General features: G+C 38.7%; 2 protein-coding genes across 3 annotated transcripts; both read left to right on the top strand.

The window, feature by feature from the left end:
- Positions 1-923: 923 nt before the first annotated feature.
- Positions 924-4724, top strand: LOC114480143 (Fc receptor-like protein 5). 2 transcript variants are annotated; one of them, XM_028474007.1, is made up of 5 exons: positions 924-1014; positions 1077-1433; positions 2073-2453; positions 2806-2938; positions 4631-4724. In XM_028474007.1, exons 1-4 carry the CDS (start codon positions 975-977, stop codon positions 2913-2915), a joined length of 888 nt encoding a protein of 295 aa, XP_028329808.1. In that variant the 5' UTR covers positions 924-974; the 3' UTR covers positions 2916-2938; positions 4631-4724. The 2 variants fall into 2 exon arrangements, with proteins under 2 accessions (XP_028329808.1, XP_028329807.1); XM_028474006.1 differs by lacking the exon at positions 4631-4724 and having other exon boundaries at positions 2806-3015.
- Positions 4090-8463, top strand: LOC114480766 (uncharacterized). The gene is made up of 2 exons (XM_028475186.1): positions 4090-4973; positions 8111-8463. Exons 1-2 carry the CDS (start codon positions 4649-4651, stop codon positions 8461-8463), a joined length of 678 nt encoding a protein of 225 aa, XP_028330987.1. The 5' UTR covers positions 4090-4648.
- Positions 8464-13813: the final 5350 nt, after the last annotated feature.

Genomic DNA, 13813 nt, shown 5'->3' with positions numbered 1-13813 from the left:
TTTAGCTACAAGTTCAGCTACGTGGTAGCTAGCTTTAAGGGCTCTCTCATTTACCTTTGTGCTTTTTCTCATAAATGTCACCTGCTTCTCCGTGTGTTCACGCAGACGAACAAAATAGTCCACATTCTTGTTTTGAAGCGAAGGGTGTTTGGTTTGGAGATGGCGTTTAAGCGTGCTTGGTACCATAGCACAGTTGATAGCTTTTCACCACACACCAAGCACAATGGAATCGGTGTGGTTGCATCCCCGGTGAAAGTAAATCCAAATGAAAGGTAACTCTCGCTGTATTGCCTCGAGCTCAGCGTCTTTGCTTTCTTTTGACCTCCACTCATACTAGGGCTTTCATCTGGGTCAGCATTTTGTCCAGTTTGGAGTTTTTCCTCTTCAAAAACCAATCCATCACTGTCACCACAGTCTCACTAGTCAAAGTGCTGTCACCACCACCTGTCACATTCATGCATCACTAATTCTCTTGTCTCAACGTACAATGCAATTGGCTACCTGCTGCCTCTAGTGATATGGAAGAGTATTACATGATTACGCTGCCAGTCACTACTACAGCGCAGACACTCCACAATGGCTTATTATTTGCAGATAATTCATTATTTGTTTTCAAAAAATGTTTTTAGACCAATTGGATAATTTTCCACACCTGACGATCTCTCACAACACACTGGTTGAAAAACACTGGTCTAATGTAGAGCGTCCATCCTGGACAAGGATCTGCAGAATGAGATGAATGTGACGTCCATGAAGGTGAAATATTCTTAGACATTTACACCAATGTCTGCACTTCATCATTATATCCAACATTTAAAAGAACATGAACTCAGTTTGAGGAGCAACATCTGGATTATCTTCTGATTGTACTAAACATCAGCTGCTGTTTCCTGTGTGAGAGTGAGAGGCTACACAGACCAAACCACACTGGTTCAGAGGAAGGGGCGGAGTCTTGTCTCTGAGTGTGAGCTGTGATGTTACGAGGCACCATGGAGGAAGCTCTGTGTCTGCTGTGTGAGTAGAAGTTCTCCTTGTGTCCTTCCACCTAAACTCCCACTAACAGCTTTCCTCCTCAGGTCTGAGCTCACTGCTGATGTTTGCCTCACAACAACAACAACCAGGTGACAAAGAGCTCCTCCCACTGCTCCCAGCATCCACCTACTGGGACACCAGTCCATCACACCAGCTCATCACTGTGAGGCCCAGCAGCTCCCAGTTCTTCTCTGGAGACTCTGTGACTCTGAGCTGTGACCTTCACCCATCAAACATCAGGAGAACAACCAGGAAACGAGAGTCCCAGTGTGGACAGGGGTGGGGAGAACCTGGAAACTCCTCATGTTATATTGACGTGTTGATGATCTGGGACTCTGGAGTGTTCTGGTGTGAGAGCAGAGATGGAGAAACTAGTGAGAGAATCAACATCACCATCACTGGTAAGATCAGTGTGTGTGTGTGTGTTATTAATGTGTGTGTGTGTTATTAATGTGTGTGTGTGTTATTAATGTGTGTGTGTGTTACTAATGTGTGTGTGTTTGTGTGACTGTGTGTGTGCTATTAATGTGTGTGTGAGTGTGTGTGTGTTACTGTGTGTGTTATTAATGTGTGTGTGCGTTATTAATGTGAGTGTGTGTTATTAATGTATGTATTATATTAGTGTATGTGTGTTACTGTGTGTGTGTTATTAATGTGTGTGTGTGTGTTATTAATGTGTGTGTGTGTGTTATTAATGTGTGTGTGTGTGTGTGTGTGTGTGTGTTATTAATGTGTGTATGTTACTGTGTGTTATTAATGTGTGTGTGTTACTGTGTGTTATTAATGTGTGTGTGTTATTAATTTGTGCGTGTTACTGTGTGTTATTAATGTGTGTGTGTTACTGTGTGTTATTAATGTGTGTGTGTTACTGTGTGTTACTGTGTGTTATTAATGTGTGTGTGTGTGTGTTATTAATGTGTGTGTGTGTGTGTGTGTGTGTGTGTTATTAATGTGTGTGTGTGTGTGTGTGTGTGTTATTAATGTGTGTGTGTTACTGTGTGTTATTAATGTGTGTGTGTGTGTGTGTGTGTCCTCCACAGACTCCTCAGTCCTCCTCCAGAGTCCGGTCCTCCCTGTGATGGAGGGACAGGACGTGTCTCTGAGCTGTAGATCAAAGAACGCTCCGTCCAATCACACGGCTTCTTTCTACAGAGGCGCCGCCCTCATAGGGACCTCCCACAGCGGTCACATGACCCTCCCTGGGGTCTCCAGGTCTGATGAGGACTTCTACAGCTGCAGCATCAGTGGTGCTCAGTCTGAATCCAGCTGGATCTCCATCACAGCTTCTACACTGACTCCTCCCACAGCACAGGCTCCTCCCACTGTCCTGATGTCACCAGTCAGAGTGCTCTGCCACCTGGTGGTGTTCTGCCCGTACTGCATCTGCACTCTGATCACGATGTCTGTGTGTAGGAGGACAGGTAGATGTCTGTAGGTCTGTGTGTGTGTCTGTAGGTCAGTCTGTGTCTGTAGATCAATCTGTGTCTGTCGGTCAGTGTGTGTGTGTGTGTGTGTGTGTGTGTGTGTGTGTGTGTGTGTGTGTGTGTCTGTAGGTCAGTCTGTGTCTGTAGGTCAGTCTGTGTCTGTAGGTCTGTGTGTGTGTCTGTAGGTCAGTGTGTGTCTGTAGGTCAGTCTGTGTCTGTAGGTCAGTCTGTGTGTCTGTAGGTCAGTCTGTGTCTGTAGGTCTGTGTGTGTGTCTGTAGGTCAGTCTGTGTCTGTAGGTCAGTGTGTGTCTGTAGGTCAGTCTGTACATCTCTACCATCATGTGTTCAGGAACCTCCCGGTCCGTCTCCATGGCGATGAATCCATCGGTAAATGCTGACCAGAGATTGGACGACGACTATGACGTCACATCTGAGGTCATCACTGTGCATCAGCTCTGAGCACCAATGAGAGTCTGTGTGAGGTCAGGTGGTTTATCAGGCCACGCCTCCTCCTGTGTTAGTGTGTGTGATGTCATCAATAAAGCTGATACAGCAGGAACACACTAATGTATTCAACAAGGTTTTACACACACACACTAATAATACACACACTAATATAATACACACACTAACAACACACACACACTAATATAACAAACACACACACACACTAAAATAATACACACACACATACACACAGACTAATATAACACACATACACACACTAACAACACACACACACACACTAATATAACACACACTAACAACACACACACACTAACAACACACACACACTAATAGACACACACACTAACAACACACACTAATATAACAAACACACACACACACACACACACACACACACTAATATAATACACACACACTAATATAATACACACACTAACAACACACACACTAATATAACAAACACACACACTAATATAATACACAAACTAATATAACAAACACACACACACTAATATAATACACACACTAATATAACAAACAAACAAATTATAAATAATATAAAAACACACAAATTATAAATAATATAAAAACACATTACTGTCTCTGTAAGATCCAAATAATCCTGATTTTCTGATTTTTATTTTCATCATTTTTTAAGGGAATAATTTGAGGTAAATTGTAAGATTTTGGAGTAAATAAGAAATAGTTATTTTTTAGGAGTGAGTGGAGGTAGTCATGGTAACAGGTGGTTGAAAATGGACCAAAACTGGAAAAAACATGGCCAAAAAAAGCATGAAAAATGTCCAAAAGCATCAAAAATGGCCCAAAAATGTCCAAATAAAGAGGAAACAGGTGGTATGTAATAGTGAAAACTAGCTTTAATGGGTCAAATTTGGAAAACTATAGTGAAAATTTAAAACAAAACCAGGAATTGGACAAAAGTGAATTTGTTTGGATGAAAAGTGGCCAAAATGTTTTTAACAAAGGACAAAAATGTAATAAGTGTCAAAAAGAACTTTCAAAATGGACAAAAAGGGATATTTATTGACAAACGGAGATAAAATTTGAAAAAAGTGTCAGAAATTTTTTGAAAAAAGGGCAAAAATGGGACAAAGTAAGTTGTTAAATAGAAAAAGGTAAAAATTATGTGTGATTATATATTTTATATTATTTTTAAAAAGAACGTTTTTCAGAAAAGTCTAAATTTTTACCTTTTTCAGTAAAATTTACAATTTTTATCCTTTTTGTAACAATTTTTGTTGTGACTTTGGCCTAAAAAGATGTAATTTTCCAAAGGAGGGGCCACAGAGGAAGTTTGAGAACCACCATGTTAATGATTCCCTTTGAGAGAGAACAGCACCACCTGCTGGTCAGAGCCTGTCTGTGCAGTTAGACACAGACAGGAAGTGAAGGAAAGCCATTTCCTGTTCCTCTGTCAGTGATTAAACACAATCTGATTCAAATGATTCTGATTATTATTACTACTTCAAATAAAGACTTTACAACAAACAGTGATCTGAAGTGGATTCATTAGGAGAACATGTAACCTCCTCACCACAGGTGTACAGAGAAAATAACCTATGTTTAACGCTGTTTTAGTGCCGTACATTACTTTAATCTGATTGGTCGGCTATAGTAAGCGGTTAGCTGATGTAACTAGTTACTGTAACTAGATCAAACTGATCTGCTGCTCTGTTTCTCCTCAGACCAAGAACCTGGAGGTGATGTCACTACCATGTGAAGCTCCTGGTAGAGGAACCATCATCATAGTGGAATGGACCAGAACTGATCTGAAGGATGGAAACGTTCTCATGTACAGAGACAAACAATATTATCTAGAAGGTCAGCTTCTGTCCTACAGAGACAGAGTGACCCTCACAGATCTACAGATGAAGAACAGCGACATCAGTCTGATTCTGAAGAACGTGACAGCAGATGATGAAGGAACCTACGAGTGTCGAGTTGACCAGTTAAACTCACCTCGTCAGCAGAGATCAGTTCTTGGTGGAGATCCAGTCTGTTCCATCAGTCTGAGAGTTGGTCCTCCAGGTGAGTCTGAGTTTACTTTCTTCTTCTACTTCATCAGATGTTGGAGAGAACCTCACTCCTCTTTCTGCTCTGCAGGAACATCAGAGAAGAACCAGGATGGAGAGAAGAAAACATCAGAGGAACTGAGAACTTCTCTCTACCTCCTGGTCTTTGGATTTAGTTTCTGTGTTGCTCATTTGTCCAACCTGTAATTATTTAAGGTTCCTCTGATATTTCAACACCAAACGTGTTAATGTCCTTCATGAAGCTGACTTCTTCTTCTTCTTGGGGTTTTATAGCAGTTGGCAAACTTAATAGTACAGTACCGCCATCTACTGGATTATAGGTGGACCAGGACTTAAAGGTGCAGTCCGTAACTTTCAGATCCCTCCCTCCTCGCTGCTCACTTTGAAAAGGTTCTGATGCTGGGAGACGGTGTAATGAAGCGTGTGGGTTACTACATCCAACAACCCAACATATTAACTGATCCTCTCGTAACTTCTGCATCCTGGAGCTTGGACTACAAAATAAAAGCGAGAAATAAAAATGGCGGATTGCTCGAAGTGTTGGGCCTGGAGTCGATGTCCTAATTTGGCAGTTCCGCTGCAAATACTGTGATGTAATAGTTCAAAAAACGTAATAGAGAATAGAAAAATCTGTACTTCTAAACAATCTAAAAATACAACAAAATGCATTTAAGGGCTAAAAACGTGGATTTAGAATATGTCCCCTTTAATGTTAGCAGTTCAAACTTAGCACATATTGTGTAATGAGATTGTTAGGATCTTCACAGAAATACACAGAGAGCTTTAAGGAGTAAAACCTCCTCATTTCAATTGTGTCCATCTGTAAACAATACAAACAAACAAAAAAAGGAACAACATGTTTTTAATTTAGCTTCCCTGCTTTTAAGACAACAATTTTGAAAATACCTATTTTATTTGTGCAGAGAATCAATATATATCAGTATTTTAATGACATAATATAATGTGATTCATTAAAAGCAGCAAATTGACATCAGATGTGAGATAGAAGATACATGTGTCCAGAGTCTCCTTCTTCTGACACAATCATACAACGTAACAAATCATTCAAACTGCTGTAATTCATGTGTGTGTGTGATTTGAAGTCAGGTCAGGAGAATGTGAATGTGGAGACAGATTTGTTGAAAGTCCTCATGTAGCACAAAAACAAACATCATAAACATTTACCTTTACAGTGAATCAATCTTTTTAGTGTCTCACAGTCACATTTATTAACAAACAGCTGCACAAAATGTGCCACTTTTAACTGTTTCCCCTGTAAAGGATACAGCATGTGTGAGTGAGTTCTGTAGCGTGGCTTGTTTAGGGGAAGGTCTGGGGTTAGGACGCACTGAGGAATCATCTAACTCAGCTTTTTAATGCACTTCTGAGACGTAGTGAAAGCAGCGACTCCCAAAACAAGTGTTTGAAAACAAAATAAGATAAAAAATACATTTTGATGGCAATATTCTCATTTTCTATATCGCCAAAATACAAAACGCTATATATCTTGAAACTCAAAATATTGCCCAGCCCTACCCTAAACCTTTAGTGACTCCGCCCCTTAGTGACTCCACCCCTCACTGGGCAAGTGGCTGGTATTTTATGCCAACAGCCAAATCTACCTGTCAGGTAAAATTAGATTGATTTAAAATTAAATTAACTTGGTAATATGAGTATTTTTTTTACTTTTTTATGTGGATACCAATTTAATTTACATCTTGTTTGTTTTTTATAGATTTTTTACACACCAATTACAACTTTTAAAAACATATTTAATTGTAATTTCTTAACTTTTGCTCTAAATATGAAATATAACAGAGATTTGCACATTGTCTAAAACGTTATATAGAGAGAAATGCTGCACAATGCACATATTTTCTCTCTGCAGAGAATGGTTATGGAGGAGGGGATTACAATACAAACCAACAACATAAAGGTTTAGCATTAGCTTTACATTTACTCTCTGCATACAACAAACTACATTTTGATCACGTGGAAATCAAAATGAAATATTGACAATGTTTTACATTCTGCACCTGTTTCCCAGTTCTCCCTTTCACCCTTTCCTCAGTGCACGCGCTCCCTTTAGCTGGTTTTAGCGCTGGTGGGCGTGGCCATGAACGACAACATGCTGATGACGCTCTCAAACTCTACTTAAATGTAAAGGAACGACTAGCGGCGTGTAAATCAATATAAACCTTCTACAAAACATGTTATATATCAGCTGAGACTGAACTACATAAAAAGTAGTCACAATTTTACCACTAAATACAAAGACTCCCTCAGTGAAAAACACATCTTTTCACTTCTCATTTACAATATTTGCACGGTTACAATGTGTTTAAAGTTCATCATGCTAATCTAAAAGTAACAAAACATATTTACTTGTGATGAAAATGAGAAAAGACTGACCTGTTTTATCAGGTGAAGACGAGTGAAAAAGGCAGATATTTTCAAACTCAGTCCACTTCCTGCACATGTGTGTTGAGCTCACTCTGAGCGCGCTACTACGGTGGCAGCTACGGCATCTTCAGAGGGACAAAATGCATAAAAACGGTAAAAATCACTTATTTAAAAGCAACAGTAGTTAAAGTTCATTTTTTTAGTGTACCACTAATATAATGTACAAATATAATGCACATACTTAAACACAGCTCAGAAAGCATTAAGGCACAAAAAACTAAAATCCCCCTAAATCAGAGGTAAGGCTATAGTAAAGCATTAAAACAGGTGTTTTTTGTACAAACAATAACTAGGATATGACTGTGTGAGGTCTGCATCGAGGATGAACATTGTGATGTTTTTAAATAGTACAGTTAAAGTTGCTGAGGTGGTGGAGAAGGGAGTGGTCATCTGTGACACCTTCACTGCTGTCTCCCCTCTCATTAACCCAGACATGAAAATGATGATTTCTAAAGCCCCCCATTCATTAAAAATGAACAGCTGGGAAAGGAAGTGTCCAGATATGAACAGCTCGTGTCACAGATAAAAATGGTTTCTCTCAGGTGTAAGTCTCTGAAACTGAAGCACGTTGTGTGTCATAAAGACAGGTTTATATGATCCTAAAAGAACCTGAACCTGTCTTTCTCATTTAAAGTTGATGTTTTAATCACATGCTTTTTGCTTCCTCAGAGACAATGAAATGTTTTGGTTGTGGAGAGGAGGGGCACCTGATCCGCTCCTGCCCCGGGGTGGGCGGAGCACACCGGGCGGGGATTAGCCTGAAGATGCCGCCCCTGCCCCGGTTACCGTGTGGGCACTCCAGTTGCTGCTGTGAGGACGGGTTTCTTTCCTGCTCCGGTGGAGCGTCTGTCATGGGGGTTCCTCCTGCAGCACCGGTCCCCGTGGTTCCTGTGGTGTTATTTGAAGAGAAAAGTGAAGCCATGATGGCAGATGTGAATGAACAGTGTGACTATCAGGAAATGATGGAGGAGATGTCAGATGATGATCTCCTCAAAGTGTCTCAGAAAAGAAAAATTCACTAATCAGAAAAAAAGAGTAATGAAACAAATAAAATGAGTGTAAAGATGTCCACAGAGTCAGAGAGAGCCTTTCTGTGCGCTCGTGGGGATCTCTCCACGTGTGGTGATGTTGAGTTATGGTGCAGAGGTACAGTAGGGCGGGTCATCACAGTATAAAGTCTGTGGCTGTTTCCTGGGACAAAAAATAAAAAGTTATCTTTCAGATTTTATTTCATTTCACGCTGGGACCAATGAGCTAGTTTTTTTTAATTTTTACTGTATTTGCTAAGCTGACTTCTGGTCTATGACTAATAAATAAAAACATTTGTTTTTAAACAGACAAATAAAAGTACAACAGACACCATTTGTTTTCTTTTGAATTTTAATAATTTATTTTGGTGATCTTTTATGTTGCTACAAAAGTACAATACAACCTGCCACTGTAACAGTTGTTGTGTAATAAACTTTTCAGATTTAAAATTGTATTTCAGATACATTTTGAACATACATGAATAAATCTGCTAATTATATCCATATCATACCACCATTAAGAGAGTTTAACACTACAATTTAAGAAATAGAAATAAATCATTTTTTTATTGAGGACACATTGAATTTCCCAGAGACCCACTCAAATCACCACCTGTGGGTCCCGGGGACTCACTACATTGAAAAACTATCAACATCACTGAAAATAAGCAAAAACTACAACAAAATTGTTAATAATCAAAATTTGAATTAAAAAAACAAATCAAATCTGCTTTGTTAACAATCAATAAATAATACATATTAACTATAGTGTGTACGTTTATAAAAGTGGCAAGTGTAATATATATATATATATATATATATATATATAGGAAATATTCTAAATACAATATATATATAATAATTTAATATGACTAAACTATAATGAAGTACTATCAAAAATATATCAAAGTAAAAGGAGGTAATGACAGTAGTTCACTGACTTTTAGGGTCACAGATTATTGCACAACACCGGTATATTTCCAGTCAAAATGACAATATTTAGGACACATTAAAATGATTTAATACCGCAATTAATATAATACAATTATTTGATTCTACTTCATTAACCCCCCACTATGGACGACCAAACCTGCCAAAAGTATTAATAAATACATGTATAAATGAATATTGGAATAATTTAGCACAAACTGTGTGGCTAATGACTAGTCTATGGTTACGTTTAAAGTGTCCATAGCAACGGCTAAAAAGCTTCATATGAAATGGTTGCTATGGTGATGATTTTGGAACTCTTTGTTCTATTTTAGATAGAACTCAGTAAGGCTTTGATGTTCAGATGAAAGAACACACAAAGCAGTTCAGAGTCTGAGAAACAACACTGTCTTTGTTAAACCTGACACTACATCTACTAAAATGCCTAAGAACGCTCACAGACAAGGTCGGCGCCGTTTTGAGAGAAAAAAGAAAGATGATCCAGTGATGGCTCCCACTGAAGACTTTGACTGGACAAAGCTTTTTTCCCTCCTTGATTCACAACCTTCACCAAGTCCTGATGGATCTTCTAAACACCAGGAACCAGTTAAAGAAACAGTAGCAGACAACAAGGCTCACAACCCAGAGTCTGTTACAGAGAGTCTGTGCTTGGATACTTCACTCCTTGGCTCTCAGCCCATGGAAATGTCCATCCTCCACTGTTCTCAGGTCCAAAATGATACTTCTGTGCTGGACCAACTGAAGGAGGAAAATGAAAACCTTAAACTGTCTCTGAACCTGTCCCAACAAGCATTAGAGGCCCAACTGACCCAGTGGGACAAAGACAAGGCCAGATTATTGGACACGCAGAAGGAGAAGGAGACCATCGTTGAGCAGCAACGAGAGATGATTGACCACCTCAAACAGACACTGGAGAAATCATCAGAAGACTTTAAGGTGCTGAAGGAGCAGTGGGCCACAGAAAAAGATGCTCAACAACAGCAAACCAATCTGATGATTCACCTCAAAGAAGAGGAAATCTCCCGCCTCAGCGCTTTATGGGAAACAGCTGAGCGTACGGTCTCCATCCAAGTCCTGGAAGTGGAAAATAAAGCTCATCTGGAGGCTGAACATGTAAAAATGATCTCCACCTTGAAGGCCTGTATCACTACTGAACAGGAAAAGCTTGAAGAAACAAGAGAGAAATGCAAGCAACTGAACCACTTCCAAAAACAGGACAAGGAGCTGATCCACCTTCTTCAGACCGAGCTGAAGAAGAAGGAAGGAGAAGTTCTAGAACAACACGTTCAGGCCATGAAAGAGCAGGAGAACCTTCATTTTCAAATCATGCTGCTGAGGGAGAAGAATGTCTCTGCTTTAGTAGAAACTGATCTGTTGAAAAGAAATCTCAGCATGAACATCAGTGAACCTGAGAAAGATCCTCCAGAGAAGAAATCTGTGTTTAAGAGGTTCATCAACTTTCTGACAAAGCGATGGCAGAGGAGGTCAAAGATCTGATCATGGACATCATCAGCTGATACAGACTTGGAGCAAAATCTGGACTGGAAGTGTAGTTTAATGCTGACTAGTCAAATAAATGGAAAGCTTTAAATGTTGGGGATGCTTGTCTTACTCTGTGACTTCCTGAAGTCACAAGTCAGAAAAGATCAAGTCTTGAAAACTTTCTTTCAAATTCACAAAAACAATTGTTACTCATTCCACAATCAATAAAAAAAGAAATAAAAACTCTCCCAAAATGATGTGTTTCTACTAAATTTCTCTTTGTCTGATGAAGTAAAAGGAAGAAATGAGAGACACAACCTTTTACAGCCTTTATGCTGACTAATCAATTCTCATCATGTTATTTTATTGCCATTATTATTCAAATTATTATTATTGGTACAACTACTGCATTAATGTTATTGCTATTCTTATAATTACCATTATATTCTCATATTATTTTATATTATAGTTAATGTTATTCTCATTGTATTATTATATTGCTATATTATCATTATATTACTTTATCATTATTTAATATTATTAATATTATAGTTTTTTAATCATATTATAGTTACTAGATTCTTATTTTTAACTTCTTACGTTTCAAAAGGTTTATTTTGATTTTGAAATCAACACAAATGAAATCCACCACTTTTCTGTGTCTCTTCTCTATGGTCGTATGTTGGATGTACATGACATGTTTACGTGGAATTCATGTAGTGTTTTTCTTTGTTGAGGTAGGGTCTAAAGACAGGGGATGCTCTGGTACATTTATGATCTATTTATCTAAGTCCAGCAAACATTGGTGCAACCTTTATCTATATATCATGTGTTCATGTCCCATAGAATTAAAGCAGGGAAATCACACACGCTATTTTACTTTGTACCCACAAATGAACCCCTTTAGAATCAATCAAAAAAATAAATTAAATAAATTAAAATCTCAAATCTAGAAACACCAAAACATAAAACCATTAGATGTGCTCTATTAAATATTAGATCACTGAGATCCAAATCTCTACTAGTAAATGACCTTATCTCAGAAAATAACTTTGATTTATTCTGTTTAACTGAAACATGGCTGTATCAAGATGAATATGTTAGTTTAAATGAAGCCACTCCTCCCAGTCATTTAAATACTCATATGCCACGAGACATAGGCCGTGGAGGTGGTGTAGCAGCTATTTATCATTCCTCTCTCCTAATCTATCCTAAACCAAAGGCCAGTTACACTTCCTTTGAAAGCCTGGTTCTAAATTTATCTCATACTGAATCAAAAACCTGCCAGCCAGTCTTATTTGCGATAATTTACCGTCCTCCAGGCCCTTATTCTGAATTTCTATCAGAATTCTCTGAGTTTATATCAAACTTAGTCCTCAGTTCTGATAAAATACTGATAGTAGGAGATTTTAATATCCATGTGGACAAAGATAGTGATAGCCTGAGCTCAGCCTTTATGTCCCTAATAGACTCAGTTGGCTTTTTTCAAACTATTAATGAAGCTACTCATCATTTAAATCATACTCTTGATCTTGTTCTAACATATGGCCTTGATATTAATGAACTAAAAGTCTACCCTGAAAATCCTCTGCTATCAGATCACTTTTTAATATCTTTTAACATTATCCTAGAGGATCTCGCACTGTGCAATAAAATAGTTAGGAGTAGAAATCTGTCCAATAGTGCTGTGGCTAAATTTAAAGAGGCCATTCCTGCTGCCTTACACTCAGTGCACCATCCAATAAATAACTATGATATTAATTATAACCCCTCTCAACTGGATCTGCTTGTCGATAGCTCTGCTAGTCTACTAAAATCCACCTTGGACTCAATTGTCCCATTGAGGGAAAAAACTATTAAACGTCAGAGGAAAGCTCCGTGGTTTAGCTCTGAAACTCACACACTCAAACAAACAACCCGTAAATTAGAGAGAATGTGGCGCTCCAATAAAACAGAGGAGTCACGAATACTCTGGCAAGAAAGCCATAGTAAATACATGACAGCCTTACGACATAGTCGATCTACATACTACTCCTCACTAATTGAAGAAAATAAAAATAATCTGAGGTACCTTTTCAGCACTGTAGCCAGGCTAACACAAAGTCAGAGCTCTATTGAGCCCATGATTCCTCTAGCCCTCAGCTGTGAGGACTTTATGACATTTTTTAACCATAAAATTCACAAGACTAGAGATAAAATTAGCCACTCCCTGCCTTCACCTGGGCCTGCTGTACCATTAAATGTAAATAGGCCTAACCTAAACTGTTTCACACATATAGGACTTCAGGAACTTAACTCTATTATTTCATCCTCCAAACCATCGACCTGCCTTTCAGATCCGATCCCAACTAAGCTGTTTAAAGAAGTTATTCCCCTAGTCTGCCCATCTTTGTTGGAGACAATAAATATATCCCTATCAATAGGCTACGTGCCACAGTCCTTTAAAGTAGCTGTAATCAAACCCCTTCTCAAAAAACCTACTCTTGATTCCAGCACTTTAGCAAACTACAGGCCTATATCTAATCTTCCTTTTATTTCAAAGATTCTTGAGAAAGTTGTGGCGGCTCAGCTCTGTGACTTCCTTCAAAACAACAGCCTGTTCGAGGACTTCCAGTCAGGTTTTAGAGCTCAACACAGCACAGAGACTGCTTTAGTTAAAGTAACTAATGATCTACTCTGGGCTTCAGATGAAGGACGACTCTCAGTGCTGGTTTTATTAGATCTTAGTGCAGCTTTTGACACTATAGATCACTATATTCTACTAGAGAGATTAGAGGAATTACTTGGAATCACAGGGACTGCCCTAAACTGGTTTAAGTCCTACCTATCTGATAGGTACCAGTTTGTACACGTGAATAATAAGTCTTCTGTGTACACTAAAGTAAGCTACGGGGTTCCTCAGGGCTCTGTG

This window comes from Gouania willdenowi, chromosome 18 (assembly GCF_900634775.1).
Source record: "Gouania willdenowi chromosome 18, fGouWil2.1, whole genome shotgun sequence".
NCBI lineage: Eukaryota > Metazoa > Chordata > Actinopteri > Blenniiformes > Gobiesocidae > Gouania > Gouania willdenowi.
The sequence above is the reverse complement of the archived record's forward strand: the minus strand, read 5'-3'. Positions and strand labels throughout refer to the sequence as shown.